Consider the following 16,999-nt stretch of genomic DNA (forward strand, 5'->3'; position numbering starts at 1 on the left):
TTTTTTTTTTTTTTTTTTTTTTTTTTTTTTCATTTTTCATTTTCTATCAATATTTATAATCAACATGTAAACTGTTGTGTCCTCCCCCCCCTCCCCCCCCTCCCCCCCCCCCAGCCCCACCCAAACAAACCATTCATTTTCTTTTATTAATTTGATTTTGACTAATGAAATTATTTGCTTCTTGGTAACATTCTTAACTTTTTGCTGGATATATTTTTTTGCCGTTCCTCAACTCTGACCCTTTCGGCGGGGGATTCCAATTCATCGAATTTGCTTGTTTGTCACTAATTTGATCTTTGTCGCATCTGTCACAAAAATATTTGATCAATAGAGTCTCACTTTAGATTTAAACTCATTAGTTATTAATATCATTGGCTAAAAGTAGAAAATTTAAATGACTGTGTATGTAGAGCTGTACTTACAGTTATATGCCATGCAGTAAAATCAGGGTTTGCATAGACCTAGAGAAGTCCTTGAATTTGATTCTAGTCCTTGAAAATGACTAAAACCATAAGAAAACCTGGAAAAGAGCTTGAATGTTTTAAAAAACTGCTTGATTTTTACCCTTAATACCTTGAAAATAATCTGTTATGAACTTGCTTCTTGGAAAAAACAAATTTTCCAAAAAAGAAATATTGAAAAAATTTAAAAAGAGAAACAGAAGAAATGAAATAATTTGAAAGAAAAATGGTGTTTTGAAACTTTTCAAATAAATCTTTTTAGTTGACCTCCAGTTGCTCTTGTCTAGTTCTCAAGTTGGTTTAAAAAGTTAGACAACCTGTGAGACATGTTAAATTTTCATTATCAACTTTTTAAGGGGATGGTACATCTCTAGTGATTAATTTCCACAACTTCAGTGGTTAGGTTCTATTTACTTGTAATTGTTTTGCTTATTCAGCAGAATTTTCTAGTCTCCTACCATTGTTTCACTAGAATGAATTTATATTTTGGCCCCCATCTATCAGTTTGTCAGTCACAAAAGGTGGGATCCTGGGATGACTTTAAAAGTATAAGATTTTTCTTTTTTGATGAAACTTGGTACATGAATAGATGACAATGCCAAGAATGTGCACATTCTTTCATTATGTTGCTGTGCAAAAAATGTGGTTTCTATAGCATCAAATAATTGATTAATGCCTGTTCTGGTAGGAGATTTGTGTTAAGCAGTATCCACATTTCAAACACAGTCTTATACACAGTTTCAAAAATCAGTCAGTCAATAATGCAAAATGTCCAACAAGTTTGTACATATAAGTTGTTATGAGACATATTGTTTTGGCCCCGTCCGTCCATCTGTTCGTCCGTTAGTCCGTCCGAGCAGTCGAGAGAACATTTGTTGGGTACTGAGGACAGTAGGTAAGGGTAAATTCTGTTCATTCATTACTGCTTCCTGTCGCTTGTTGGGTACTTTATAATAACAAAAGAAATTCCCAATAAAGGTCCATTCGTAAGAACAGTCGTCCGTTCGTCCATCACACTTCATTCCGATCAATAACTGTTTGAGCTAGAACCTTCAAACTTCATAGGGTGATAGGCTTACCGAGTAGATGACCCATATTATTTTTGGGTCACTCGATCAAAGGTCAAGGTCACAGGGGCCTGAACATGGAAAACCGTTTTTGATCAATAACTTGAGAACCAATTGACCCAGAATGTTGAAACTCATAAGATGATTGGACATGCAAAGTAGATGACGCAGGTCAGTACATCAAATGTCCTGTACACAGTGGAGAAATAATTTCTGTTCCTTGTGCAGTTACTGAATGCATCAAGGGGGGCATTTCGTGTTCTGTGAGCTCTTGCTTATTCTAAAATTTAAATCAAATATGATAGAACTGTTTCTTCGCGCATGTATGGCACCAAATGGTAGGTTGTCACGCTCCTTTGTTTATTCAGGCTAGGACCGGAAATGGTAATATGTCTTGTGGAGTAGTTCCATTAGGGTGCAAATGATGGCAAGTTATTCTGCACAGCTAATAATCAACTCTGTGTGTGCTTTAGTTAATCAAGACAATTACGCTATGTGACGTTTCGTTTTAAACATGTTTTTAAGTAAAATATTTGATCAAATTTGAAAGCCCTTTTTCTCGATGCGTACATGGCCCTAAATGTCACGTCGACGTGACGTCAACATAATATCATTGTGAAGATGTTAAAGTATTGCTAGTCATATTAAAATGTTGCATGTTAATTGTTAACTATTTCTTGAAGACCAGCTTTTCTACATGACCATAACAGATTGCTGTCAAATACCTGTTCTGAAAGGTTCAGTTAGCCGTATGATTATAATTGGAACAAGTAATTCATGTTTATTGTGTTCATAAAGACTGTTTTTCCACATTATTCAGCAGCTTTCACATTGGCTGAAATACTCCATATTACAATTAAAGCCGGTATTCATGTATTTAATTTACTACTCAAAATTGTGGGTTCAATCCTAGGCCACATTATACCAAAGACGTGAAAAATTGTACCAATAGCTCCCTTCCTTTTCTATCAGCGTTTAAAAGGGAAACTGGCTTCTTTTTGTTTATAACCTTGTGGCAATGGCTTCCATTAGAAATGAGATGTCAATACATGTAGTGAACTTGCTTCATAATGAATAAGTATAAACCTAATATTTTAGTCTTTTTTCAGGCCATTACATCTGTTGATATTGAATGCAGCAGTATTTGGTCAGTCATATACTCAAACAGAGGATGGAATAGAGCTGACATTCCAAGTGAATCACCTGTCACATTTTTATCTGACGAAATTACTCTGGACTGTGTTAATGAACTCAGCACCTGCAAGGGTGGTTGTTGTGTCGTCAGAATCACACAGGTACGTGTTGAGCACTTGACTCTTTTTCTTTTGCACTGAGGATGAGCTGAGAGCAGAATTGATACCTACTTCTATTTAGATTGGTGCTATTTCTGTGGTCTTCAAAATGTTTGGTGTTTCCGTAGTCATTGAACTAGTAGCTGTGTAGTTTCTATCAAATATTCAATTGAAATTATACATTAGCATGCCTTACTTACACAAAATAACGACTAAATGACTAGATTTTGTGAAATTCGTCAGCTACCAAATTCTTCAAACGAGATGTTTTGAAACTGAGCCAAAACAATATGTAACTAATTGATCTGCATTTCCTTATACGTGCCTACCATTTAAAATGATATATAGATGAAAAATTATTTAAAAAAAAATTTGGTTCGAGAGTTAGTACCAACAGGCTAACTTGTACATTGTCTGTATAAAGAGGTCAAGTCCTGTTAAAAGTTATTACAAGTTATACATGAAAATGTATAATATTAGGAGTGAGCTTGTCGGTCCGTCCGTGGGTTTTCATGGTTTCCAGAAAATAAGTCGTGAAAGGCTTGACAGATTTAAATAAGTTTTGGTACACAGGTGTAACATCATAAAATACAGGTCAAGTTCAACTTTGCCTACAAACCACCATTTTTAGTTCGACTATTCGAAGAATAAGTAGAGCTATCCTACTCAGCACGGCGTCGGCGTCACACCTTGGTTAAGCTTTTCGTACGAGTCCACATTTTGACAAAGTCTTTTGAGATAAAGCTTTGAAACTTTTAACACTTGTTTACCATCGTCATGGCCAGTTATAGGCAAGAGCACACAACTCCATCAAGGTGAGATCTTTGTTAAGTTTTTCGTACCAGTTCATATTTTTTGTAAAGTGTTTGACATATGGCTTTGAAACTTTTATCACTTGTTTAATAGTGTCTATCTGTAGGAAAGAGAAAATAACTCTGTCATCTATTTTGGCTGAATTATGGCCCTTTTTGGACTTTGAAATTGGTTCTGTTTTCATACAAGTCCATGTTTTGTCAAAACTATCTGACATATGGCTTTTAAACTTTGAACACTTGTTTATCATTATGATTTCCGTCTGTAGGCAAGAGTACATAACTATTTTGACTGAATTATGGCCCTTTTTGGACTTTGAAATTGCTTCATATATTGCCATTTAGTGCAAGACTTATCGAAATCAAAGTAATACAGGAACATTGTTTGTCTAATCTATTTATTTCTTTTGTCTGAATATCCGTGGAAATATTTTGACCCCATTCTTCAATCAATTCTTCGAATAGTCGAGCACGCTGTCATCAGACAGCTCTTGTTTGACATAGTTATAGCCCCTTTCCAACTTAAAATGTTCCAAACTCATGGTTTCCGGACAATAAAGTTACTCATGAAAGGCTTGACAGTTTTAAATAATTTTTAGTACACAGGTGTAACATCATAAAATACAGGTCAAGTTTGAGCTCACCTGTCACATAGTGACAAGGTGAGCTTTTGTGATGACCCTTCGTCCGTCGTCAGTCCATCTGTCCGTGCGTGCGTGCATCAATAATTTCTTGTCTGCACGGTAGTGGTTTCATTTATGATTTTATTTTAACAAAACTTGCACACAACTTGTATCACCATAAGATCTTGGTTCCTTTCTTGAACTGGCCAGATCCCATTATGGGTTCCAGAGCTATGGCCCCTTAAAGGGCCAAAATTAGCTATTTTGACCTTGTCTGCACAATAGCAGCTTTATTTATGATTTGATTTTTACCAAACAACTTGTATCACCATAAGATCTTGGTTCCTTTCTTGAACTGGCCAGATTCTTTTATGGGTTCCAGAGTGATGGCCCCTGAAAGGGCCAGAATTAGCTATTTTGACCTTGTCTGCACAATAGTAGCTTCATTTATGATTTGAATTTAATCAAACTTGCACACAACTTGTATCACCACAAGATCTTGGTTCCTTTCTTGAACTGGCCAGATTCCATCATGGGTTCCAAAGTTATGGCCCCTGAAAGGACCAGAATTAGCTATTTTGACATTTTCTGCACAATAGCAGCTTCATTTATGATTTGATTTTAACCAAACTTGCACACAACTTGTATCACCACAAGATCTTGGTTCCTTTCTTGAACTGGCCAGATTCCATCATGGGTTCCAAAGTTATGGCCCCTGAAAGGACCAGAATTAGCTATTTTGACATTTTCTTTACAATAGCAGCTTCATTTATGATTCTCAATTTAATCAAACTTGCACAAAACTTGTGTCACCATCAGATCTTGGTTCCTTTCTTGAACCGGCCAGATCCCTTAATGGGTTCCAGAGTTATGGCCCCTGAAAGGGCCAAAATTAGCTATTTTGACCTTGTCTGCACAATAGCAGCTTCATTTATGATTTGATTTTAACCAAACTTGCACACAACTTGTATCACCATAAGATCTAGATTCCTTTTTATACGCCCGAATGGACATATTATGTTATCGCCTTGGTGTCCGTCTGTCTGTCTGTCTGTTGGTTAGCAATTTCCCTTCCGCTCTGTAAACTCTTGAACCCCTTGAAGGATTTCAAAGAAATCTGACACAAATGTTCACCTCATCGAAACGACGTGCAGAGTGCATGTTTCGGATGGATCACTTCAAGGTCAAGGTCACACTTAGGGGTCAAAGGTCATATGACTTTGTTTTGTGTGTATATTGCTCTGCATTTGTGTTGCATTGCAGTGCTCTTGTTTATGTATATGAATATACCTACTAGCAGCTTCTAATGAGATTGGTTTGAAATGTTATTTATGTCTTCCATGGTAAGAAATTTCTACTTTTACTTACTTTTCTAATATATTGTTGTAAAGGCTTGTACTCTGTATCTTCTACATGCATATAAGAGGTGACTAATAGGGTCTTAACACTTGGTTTTGCTGTAACTCTGTGATTCCAGCAGGTATACAAATTTTGATTCCATACCTCGTGTTTTTATTTAGATGTAAATGATATGTGGAACCAAAATTTGTAGTCCTGTTTGGTGCCATATAACCTATACTCTGTTGGTGTGCCATAAACCCCAAATAAAAAAAAATCTACATGCATATACCAATGCATGATATCCTCCCCTGAATTTAATAAAACTGGATATATCTCAGTAAGTATTTATAGGACTCATTTGAAATTTCATTATTGTCATTAGTTGGACTGAGACAATCAGGGTAGATAACTATGGACTGACTTTATGTCAAATTACCTCCCTTTGTTTGAAATTAAAATTGGTGTATCTCAGTAACCAATGAAGATACTGATTTGAAATGTCATTTATGCCATCAAATGGACTTGGACAATCAGGGTAGATAACTTTTGACTTAATTTATGACAAATTACCTCCCTTTATTTTATGTAAATGAATATACCTCAGCAGCATCTAATGAGATTTGTTTTAAATGTTATTTAAGTCTTCCAGGGTAAGGAATAGTCATGCTAGTACAAAAATGCAGCATTTGAGCCTAGGACCCTCAGACTTGGTATGGAGATTGGCCCTGACTAGTATGTGACCCATAGGTCAAAAAGGGACTGTTACAAGAAGATATTTATCCTGATGATATTTAATGTGTATGCCTTTGTGATCTATGTCAAAACTTGATCTTATCATTAAGAGCAATGGTACTCGGGTGAGCGATATAGGGCCATCATGGCCCTCTTGTTTGACGTAGTTATAGCCCCTTTCCAACTAAAAATTTGCCAAACTCATGGTTGCCATACTTCTGTGACAATGCTGTATTGTGGAGATATTATTCATCACTCCTGTGACAGTTCTAGTTTGTCTTTATTATGTATCAGTAAACAGTTACTTACCAAAAGATTGGAACAACATCGAAATCTGGAGCTTTGGATAAATGTTGCAAAAATGTCATACTTTCTTATTGCAGGAGTACAGATTTAAATGTGTGTAATCTGAGTGAAGAAAAACTTTCACCTAGTGCCAAGAATTACTGGGACCTGCAAGCCTACAACCTATCTAAACTGTGTAATGTTCTCTTTTCTCTACATCTGAACAGTGTATTGTCAAAATGTGGTGTGACTTCAAACTCATTACACCCAGGAAACATTATGTACACAAATATACAGAGAAGCTGGTGGTTTTACAGACTGCTGTTTTATGTAGCAAGACCTTTCACAAAATCAATGGTAAGTTAAAGTTTAGTATAATGTAAGGGGCAGACAAGGATTTTGGTTTCATGGGAGAGAAAATCTTAATGGGTATGGGGGCATTAGTGTAAATGTCTAGGGCAGACCAGGATTTTGGTTTATTCAGGCTGAAATTTTTTAAGTGGGTGTGGGGGCTTAAGAGTAAATGTCTGGGGCAGACCAGGATTTTGGTTTCATGGGGGTGAAAATCTTAGCGGGTATGGGGGCATTAGTGTAAATGTCTAGGGCAGACAAGGATTTTGGTTTATTCAGGCTGAAATTTTTTAAGTGGGTGTGGGGGCATAAGAGTAAATGTCAAGGGCAGACCAGGATTTTGGTTTATTCAGGCTTGAATTTTTTTTTAAGTGGGTGTGGGGGCATAAGAGTAAATGTCTGGGGCAGACCAGGATTTTGGTTTTATGGCAGTGGAATATTTTACGAGGTATAGGGCATGGTCCTGCAGAAAAAAATTGACAGGTACACCTGAAATGGTGCAGTTTGACATTTATTTAAACACTAGTAGAAGAAGCAGTGTCATTTCAAAACACTTGAAGACTGTAAAAAAAGTATGTTAAACATGCTCATTAGTTGTTTTGGTGGGCAGGAGCACTTGGTCTGCCCAATCCTGGATTTCCCTTAAATGTCTTTTTTGTGTTCTGCATGTTTTTTAAAATAGAAATCTAGACTTACACATACGTTTAGCAAAGGAATATTCAGTATTCAATATTGATAATTTAATGTATTCAGCACATTAATTTTTATTAATTAGTAACCGAATCTTGTGACTTAGTGACTTTACTCATGGTTTAGGTTCACTTATTTCTTCAGGTTTATAAAACTAGGTCATAGCATCAAGTCCTGTAACTCTGACATGAATTTTGCAAAATTATGTCCCCTTTTGAACTTTAAAACTTCTTGTTAAAGTTTTGCTTGCAGGTTACTATCTCCAAAACTAATGCAGATACTGGATTGAAACTATAGACATTTTAACATTTAGAGTAATATTCCTGCTTCTTGGACAACAATTTGAATAGTCGAGCATTGGCTGTTTTACAGACGGCTCTTGATTTTAGTAAAGTTGCTGTGTGCTTGGTTGGAATGATCGATATTCAATATATGTCATATGATATTCCTATATTTAGAAGTATGTGTCACTGCATTACACTTTTCTAATGCTTTTAGAAATAACATGTATTTCTCGATCAGTAAAGAATTTCAATGACCAGGATCATTTTAGATCATAAGTTGTGCGGATGACTTGTCAGCTAGCCTCTCTTTTCAATCACAGAGTTTAGACACCATTATCAAATAGACAGCATATACAAATTGAAACCAGTCGCTAATTGCTTTATTGACTCAATGAAACTGAAATAGATGTAATCAGATCACCGGGAGTAACAAACAGAAATAGCACATTGTGTAAATGGTATTTTTCCATACTTAAAATAAGTTACACAAGCTCTCACAATGGAAAATTACCAGTGTGACGTTTTGATTTCCTTGGAAACTCTCTGGTGCATGAATAAAGATAAATAACCAATGAAAAATGGGTTTCCTTAAATCGCGGACTTAATTTACATATGACATGTCAAGTTTGGTTGGCAGGCTCCTTTGAAATTAGGAGTCAAAGCATAATTATGTCGCCCCCAGGAGACATATTGTTTTTGCCCTGTCCGTCCGTCCGTCCTTCCGTCCGTCCGTCCGTCCGTACGTCACACTTCATTTCCGAGCAATAACTGGAGAACCATTTGATCTAGAGCCTTCAAACTTCATAGGGTTGTAGGGCTGGTGGAGTAGACGACCCCTATTGTTTTTGGGGTCACTCTGTCAAAGGTCAAGGTCACAGGGGCCTGAACATTGAAAACCATTTCCGATCAATAACTAGAGAACCACTTGACCCAGAATGTTGAAACTTCATAGGATGATTGGTCATGAAGAGTAGATGACCCCTATTGATTTTGGGGTCACTCCGTCAAAGGTCAAGGTCACAGGGGCCTGAACGTTGAAAACCATTTCCGATCAATAACTAGAGAACCACTTGACCCAGAATGTTGAAACTTCATAGGATGATTGGTCATGAAGAGTAGATGACCCCTATTGATTTTGGGGTCACTCCGTCAAAGGTCAAGGTCACAGGGCCTGAACATTGAAAACCATTTCCGATCAATAACTAGAGAACCACTTGACCCAGAATGTTGAAGCTTCATAGGATGATTGGTTATAAAGAGTAGATGACCCCTTTTGATTTTGGGGTCACTCCATCAGAGGTCAAGGTCACAGGGGCCTGAACATGGAAAACCATTTCTGATCAATAACTAGAGAACCACTTGTCCCAGAATGTTGAAACTTCATAGGATGATTGTACATGCAAAGTAGATGACCACTATCGATTTTGGGGTCACCCTTTTAAAGGCCAAGGTCACAGGGGCCTGAACATTGAAAACCATTTCCGGTCAGTAACTTGAGAACCACTTGACCCAGAATGTTGAAACTTAACAGGATGATTGGTCATGCAGAGTAGATGACCCCTAACAATTTTGATGTCACTCTGTGAAAGGTCAAGGTCACAGGGGCCTGAACATTGAAAACCATTTCCGGTCAGTAACTTGAGAACCACTTGACCCAGAATGATGAAACTTCTTAGGATGATTGGTCATGCAGAGTAGATGACCCCTAACGATTTCAAGGTCACTCTGTTAAAGGTCAAGGCCACAGGGGCCTGAACATGGAAAACCATTTCCAATCAATAACTTGAGAACCTCTCGACCCAGAATGTTGAAACTTCATAGGATGATTGTTCATGCAGAATAAATGACCCCTATTGTTTTTGGGGTCACTCTGTTAAAGGTCAAGGTACCAGGGGCCTGAACATTGATAACCAGTTCCGATCAATAACTTGAGAACCACTTGACCCAGAATGTTGAAACTTCATAGGATGATTGAACATGAAGAGTAGATGACCCCTATTGATTTTGGGGTCAGTCTATTAAAGGTCAAGGTCACAGTGGCCTGTTCATGTAAAATCATTTTTTGGAAATAACTTGAGAACCACTTGACCTACAATGTTGAAACTTAATAGGATGATTGGACATGCAGAGTAGATGACCCCTATTAATTTTGAGGTCACTTGATCAAAGGTCATATTCACAGGAGCCTGAACAGTGACTGGAGAACCACTAGGCCAAGGGTGTTGAAATTTAGTGGGATGACTGGACATGCCAAGTAGATGATCCCTATTGCAGCCCTGACCCCTATTGACTTCTTGCCTATAGGACTTTGCATTGGGGGAGACGTGGGGTTTTTTACAAAAGCATATTCTAGTTATATCTTGTGTGTAGAAAAAGAGGTGAACTGCAATTACTGTCACGACATATAAACAATTGATTCCAGTTTGCATAAAGACACTAAAATAACACCCAGAGTAGGTTACGGAAACATATTTTTTGGTTCTTTTTAATTATTCGATATTTTGACCAATGCGACATTCTTCAATATGACATATCAGTCAAACCTGTAATACCGATATTCGATTTATATCAAAAACCAGTACACACCCTTACATGACATGGTTATCAAAATGGCTGTTTGGTGTATATGTGTTAAAGTATGCATGTGTCTGTCAGATTTTGTCCAGACAGTACTTGGACATGCTTGGAGAAATATTTTTTGCACCCCTCCCCATACCTCCCAAATTTTTGGGAGAGAGTTAAATTTACCCTTGTCTGTGCTTAAAATGGATACTTATGTGGCTACAAAGACAACAGGTAACAGTAAATCTCGCCATTCTATTGCACACAGCTGGGTAAAAATTCTTTACACGGCAGAGAACTAAAGGGTAGCCACTTAAATACCCATTTGTGTAGAGAACTTTGAACATCTGCCTGAATTTATGTCATGCATATCTCAAAAAATATTTGACTTAGAGTCATCAAACTTCATAGTGTTGTTATTCAGCATGTGAGTTGTGCAACTTGTCTCGGTAACACAGTTATTTTAGGTTTAGACTTGAAGAACACTCGTCTTTTATACTTCAGTGATGCTTGATGTCAGCCAATGTAAATAGTTAAGAATTAAATGTTACTGTTTGTGCATTTATTTAGGTGTAGTCCTCATGGAGACTTTTAGCAAATCATGGAATCGTGCTGTCAGATTGCATGTGCAATCTCGCAGTAAGGGCCATCCTTGATATCGTTGCACTAGTGTTGCTTATACAAAAATAAATGTTTTTTTCCATACAATATATATAAAATATATATATTGAATGTAAACATGGTGAAATCATTTGATTTTGTGAGTATAAAATTGGGTGGTTTTCCTTGAATCTAATTTCATGGATTTAAGCTACCATAAGATCCACAAAAAATAGTCCCTCTATGAATATTTATGATTTCACATTTATAGGTGGACTCGATTGTGTACCTTGATGTTGCCTGGTACACCAGTTTTGCATGATTTGTACTCATTACAGCCTAGATAGCACATCAATTCGGTACTCATGTGGGACATGCGAATAGCCCGATTGAAACATCATGGTGCAATTTTGTATACTGATCACATGATCGGGATAGCCCAGTGTTGTATGAATGTACCTACATAATGTACATTTTTGCAGTTATATATATATGGTATAATGTGCTTGGCCTTTTTAGCCCACCATCATCAGATAGTGGGCTAATCAAATCACTCTACGTCTGTGGTCCTTCCGTCCCTCCGTCCTTCCGTTAACAATTTCTCGTTATCGCATCTCTTCAGAAACTACTGGGGGGATTTTGACCAAACTTTGTCAGAATGATGTATTGGTACCCTAGTTGTGTCGCCCTGAAAATAAAGACTGGTTCAACAATTTTTGAGTGAGTTATTGCCCTCTGTTTATTTTTATAATTTACATAGATTTATATAGGGAAAAACTTTGAAAATCTTCTTGTCCAAAACCACAGAGCCTAGGACTTTGATATTTGGTATGTAGCATCATGTAGCGGTCCTCTACCAAGATTGTCCAAATTATTTCCCTAGGGTCAAATATGGCCCTGCCCCAGGGGTCACATGGTTTATATAGACTTATATAGGGAAAAACTTTAAAAATCTTCTTGTCATAACCTACAACATTCAAATTTGGACCTTATGTATAGTTTTGAGTGGTTAGATGAACCTTGTCATGAGTTGACCTTGATCTTGACCTACTTTCACTTTTCTGTAGCTAAAGCCTTCAAATTTGGACCACATACATAGGTTTGTGTACCGAAATTAACTTTGACCTTGACATTGACCTAGTGACCTTCTTTCACATTTAATTTGGACCACATGCATAGTTCTGTGTTCTGAAATAAAATTTGACCTTGATTTTGACCTAGTGACCTACTTTCACATTTCTCAAGCTACAGCCTTCAAATTTAGGCCATGTGCATAGTTTTGTGTACCGAAAAGAACTTTGACCTTGAGATTGACCTATTGACCTACTTTCACATTTCTGTAGCTACAGACTTCAAATTTGGACCACATGCATAGGTTTGTGTACAGAACTAAACTTTGACCTTGACATTGACCTAGTGACCTACTTTCACATTTTTGAAGGTACATGCTTCAAATTTGGGCCACATGCATAGTTTTGTGTTCTGAAATGAAATTTGACCTTGATTTTGACCTAGTGACCTTCTTTCACAATTCTTAAGCTACAGCCTTCAAATTTGGACCACATGCATAGTTTTGTGTACCGAAATGAACTTTGACCTTGAGATTGACATAATGACCTACTTTCACATTTCTCAAGCTACAGGCTTCAAATTTGGAACACATGCATAGTTTTGTGTTCTGAATTGAAATTTGACCTTGATTTTACCTAGTAACTGCTTTCACATTTTTCAAGCTACAGCCTTCAGGTTTGAAATACGTGCATAGTTTTGTGTACAGAAATGAACTTCGACCTTGGAATTGATCTAGTGACCTACTTTCACATTTCTCAAGCTACAGCTTCAAATTTGGACCACATGCATGGATCACATGCACAGTTTTGTGTACTGAAATGAACTTTGACCTTGATCTTGTCTTGAAATTTGGAACATTCAAAAATGGCTCAATGGTGGGCGCTAAGATCACTCTGTGATCTCTTGTAATAACATATTGTATATTTCTTAATGGTGTTTGAACAGTTTAGCACGTCACTTACCTTTCTAAATTTAATTTTTAGGCAGGTTGAAAAATTTTGAAAAAATTCAGTTATTTGTATATATTTTTTCATGAAAAATGGTCACCGGGCTATTATAAAGTATGAAATCACTATTTTTGTTTCCATGAAAGTGATTTGATATCTTTGAGGTGGTCAAAAAGTTGTGATTTTTACTTAGCTAAATTACATGAAACATGTCATAGATTCAATAAGTGATATTTACAAAAATAAATTTTATTAGTACCATGCTGAGTTAGTAGTAGTGTAAGGATGAATGAAGATATGACCAGCCGTCTGCTGTGTAGTTTGATAGGACTTTCTTAATCGAAGTTCAGCAAAGCTTGGTTACAATTACTGAATATGCTAATAAGCTTCATTAAAACTGAAAATACAGTCGACATCATACTTGCGACCACCTCTATTAAGCGATTTTTGTATTAAACGACCAGTCAAAATCCCTCCTGAAGGTTTTCAGTATATATATTCATTCCATTAAACGACTTTTTTATTAAACGACTAGCGACCACATTAATGTAGTCCCAACAGGTAAAATATTCGACAAAAGTATCTATTAAGCGACCGGGTACCAAAATTCTACCGGGCATTTCTTCATCTGTGTTATTAGCGAGTACGTTTTGCACGTGACTGAATGCAATTAACCTTTGTATCAGTCAAACTAACAAACAATCTAGCTATAATTTTCACGGTGTTTGGACTTGAAAAAGTGTTCACAATGTTAAAACAGATTTTAAAACCATACATGTATGTTCATAATAAATACAGTTACATTAACAGTTACAAATAACTTTCCTTTTCATCTGACTGAAATTCATTAAGAGACAATTCCATTAAGAGACCACTTCTTAGCAGTCCCTTGGGTGGTCTCTTAATACAGTGTCGACTGTAATACCATGTAGCCATTTTTCCTCTCAAGTTCAAGGTCAAGTATGAAACTGCGCCATCTTTTTTGGTCAAAATTAAGGTCACCATGTCATATTATAGGAAAGCTTGATTCCAGGGGCCATATTTTCTACCCTCAATATTCATCTCGAAACTTTAGTAGAAAATTTGTCTGTATAAAATCTAGGTCAAAGGTAAAAATTTAAACCACAAATTCAAATCCAAAAAAGCCTTCATTAACTCTTTCAGGGAGCATAATTTCTACATGATCTACATTAGACTTTGTTAGAATGTTTGTCTGTATGAAATACAGATCAAGTTTGAAATTGTGTAATCTATTTTTTTAAGAACTAGGTCAGTAGGTCAGGCTTGCTAACACTATATAATTTATGCCATGTTATGTGCCTGATCTACACAATACCTAGTCAAAGTGTTTGTCTGGATAAAATCTAGACTTAGTTTAGAACTGGACCATATTTGGTCTTTAACGAAACCACTCTAGGTCAAATCATAGGAAAGCTAGTCATCATGGGTAAAACTATGGTAGATGAGAAATTCAGTGCCTGTTTGAGCTTAATGATATAACAACTACATATAATACATTTAAAGCTCAACTCTACTGTTTTAATAAATTTGTGAATATGCTTTGTGTATGTTAAGAGCATGAAGTGAACATGTACATATTATAAGGACTTTTTTGTCTGATATGTTTTTCTGAAGTTATATCCCTTTTCGAAATTAGAAATTATAAACTACATTAGAACATTGTGTACTCAACTTCAGGAGTCCTCTTGCAGTTTTCAAATTATTGAAATGAAACTTGGTATACTTCCTCTGCATGAAATTAACATATGCATATTGTTGGGACATTTGTGTCCATTATTTTTAATGGAGTTCAGATCTTTTTCCAGACTTTGAAAAAACACAACTACATCAGAACATTGTACACTCAACTCCTCCTTTAGTTTCTGTCTAACTTAAATTAAACTTGGTTTGCGTAACCAGCATGAACTCGGATGAAAGGGACATGTGCATATCGCTGGTAGTTTTGTGGTCAATTTTTCTTCAGTTATGTCCGATTTTTTCCGTCAGGGATTTTCAGGGGCATGTGTCTTACAATGTTGACATCATTCTTGTTTGGGATTATGGGCATATTAAAATCGCACTGTCCGTCCATGTGTGTGCGTGCGTGTGTGCATGCGTGCATGCATGCTACAGCGTGCATGCATGCTACGTCCGTGTAAACTCTTGTCCAGGCTGTAATTTCAACATTTATAGTGGGATTTGAAAATAACTTGGCATAAATGTTCCCATAATGAGACGATGTGCCGTCCGCAAGACCCAGACCCCTAGCTCCAAGGTTAAGTCACACTTAGAGATCAAAGGTTAACAGGGTATATTTCGTGTCTGGTCTATAACTCTGCCATTCATCAAGGGATTTTGAAATTACTTGGCAAAACTGTTCCCCATAATGCGACGACATGTCATGCCAAGACCCCTAGTTCCAAGGTCAAGGTCACACTTAGAGGTCAAAGGTTAACAGGTTATATTTCTTGTCCAGGCTTTAACTTCAATATTCATAGGGGGGTTTGAAAATAATTTGATATAAATGTAAGCCAAATTGAGAAGGTGTGTCGCGCTTATGACCTTGGTCTCTTAGGTCAAGGTCAAGTTCACAAAATGATTCATACATACCTAAACCATTTTGGCATATTTTGCACAAACAAGTGTAGCATTCTTGGGCACCCTTCGGGACCATTTGTCACTAATAGTCACAGCTCTTGTTTAAGTATGCCTAATGTTTGGACTTACTTAATTATTTTTCAAGCCTTTTCAAGGGAACATTGTCATACAGGGTTTACTTCACTCATATTTCAAATGGTGTGTTAATGAAAAAAAAATTATGTGAATATGATTTTGTGTCACTGTGTTTCAGCAACAAGGTGCAGCAACTACTATATATTGTGCTGCAGCCCCCGAGTTGCAGAACAATGGTGGTATGTACTTCAACAATTGTGTTCGATGTCCACCTTCTAGTGCAGGATGTGATGATGAGCTTGCAAAGGCATTGTGGGATATAAGCGAACGAATGCTTAGTAAACGTATTGGAAGACCCATTTAGTTTTGAGTTTCTGCAAGAGCTTTATATGGTAAGAGTGGTAAATAACAAATTTGAAGGCCCAACTAACGGTTAAATCTTGAGGTAGGTTGGGTAGAAGGCATATAGTTGCTTTGTCACCAGTCTCAGAGGACACTGTAAAATCAGTTTCTTTAGTGGTTTGGGTCAAAATGGCTATTTTATAGGAATAAACTTAATTATTGGGCTTCTGCAGATGTTCATACTTGAAAAAAGGTACCATATACAAATATTCACTTCTACCTCTACTTGATGACAGTTAAAACTGTTATTTTATATAGAAATACATTGCATTTTATTCCTTTTAAAGACAAAGAAAATCTCCTATATAAGTGACCCCCCCCAAATACCAGACTTTTTAATCCCCAATATACAAGATCCTGTCTGGTCCAGTCTGTTAAGGGTCCATAAAACCTAGGGCTGTCATTGATTGGGTCTTAGGCATATCGACGATACCGATATATCAGAGGACAAATATCGACGATACATTGATATATCGATTATTAAGTTAGATTAACAACCTATTTGTTCATATGCTTACTATATACCTTTCTGTAAATGCTATTTTTAGTTTTATTGCCTACTTTTCATATTACTGTTTGATTGTGTTGAATTGATATTTACCGTATGAAATAAAAGAAATAAATAAAAATTAATAACATCTTCCATTTTTATTTTGCCTTCACTCCTCTTTTGCATTTTTCCAAACTTACAACTTTGTGAACTTCGGTTGTTTTTGAGGGTTTGAGTGTTTTTCTTGATAGTTTTTTCTCTCTGTAAAATATCGATTTTTGAAAATAGGAATCGATAATCGATCGACAAAAAAATA

At 36.5% G+C, this 16,999-nt stretch overlaps 1 protein-coding gene across 4 annotated transcripts in view; it reads left to right on the plus strand.

Moving 5' to 3' along the window:
- Positions 1-16,999, plus strand: part of LOC123549708 (WW domain-containing oxidoreductase-like) — a 34,469-nt gene that overhangs the window by 14,458 nt on the left and 3,012 nt on the right. For all 4 annotated transcript variants that reach the window (XM_053545033.1, XM_053545035.1, XM_053545034.1 and 1 more), the window contains 3 exons: positions 2,638-2,823; positions 6,712-6,970; positions 15,970-16,183. In XM_053545033.1, coding sequence (XP_053401008.1) covers positions 2,638-2,823; positions 6,712-6,970; positions 15,970-16,155 — 631 coding nt within the window. In that variant the 3' untranslated portion in view covers positions 16,156-16,183. The remainder of the gene's footprint in view (positions 1-2,637; positions 2,824-6,711; positions 6,971-15,969; positions 16,184-16,999) is intronic.

This window comes from Mercenaria mercenaria, chromosome 6 (genome assembly GCF_021730395.1).
Source record: "Mercenaria mercenaria strain notata chromosome 6, MADL_Memer_1, whole genome shotgun sequence".
Lineage (NCBI taxonomy): Eukaryota > Metazoa > Mollusca > Bivalvia > Venerida > Veneridae > Mercenaria > Mercenaria mercenaria.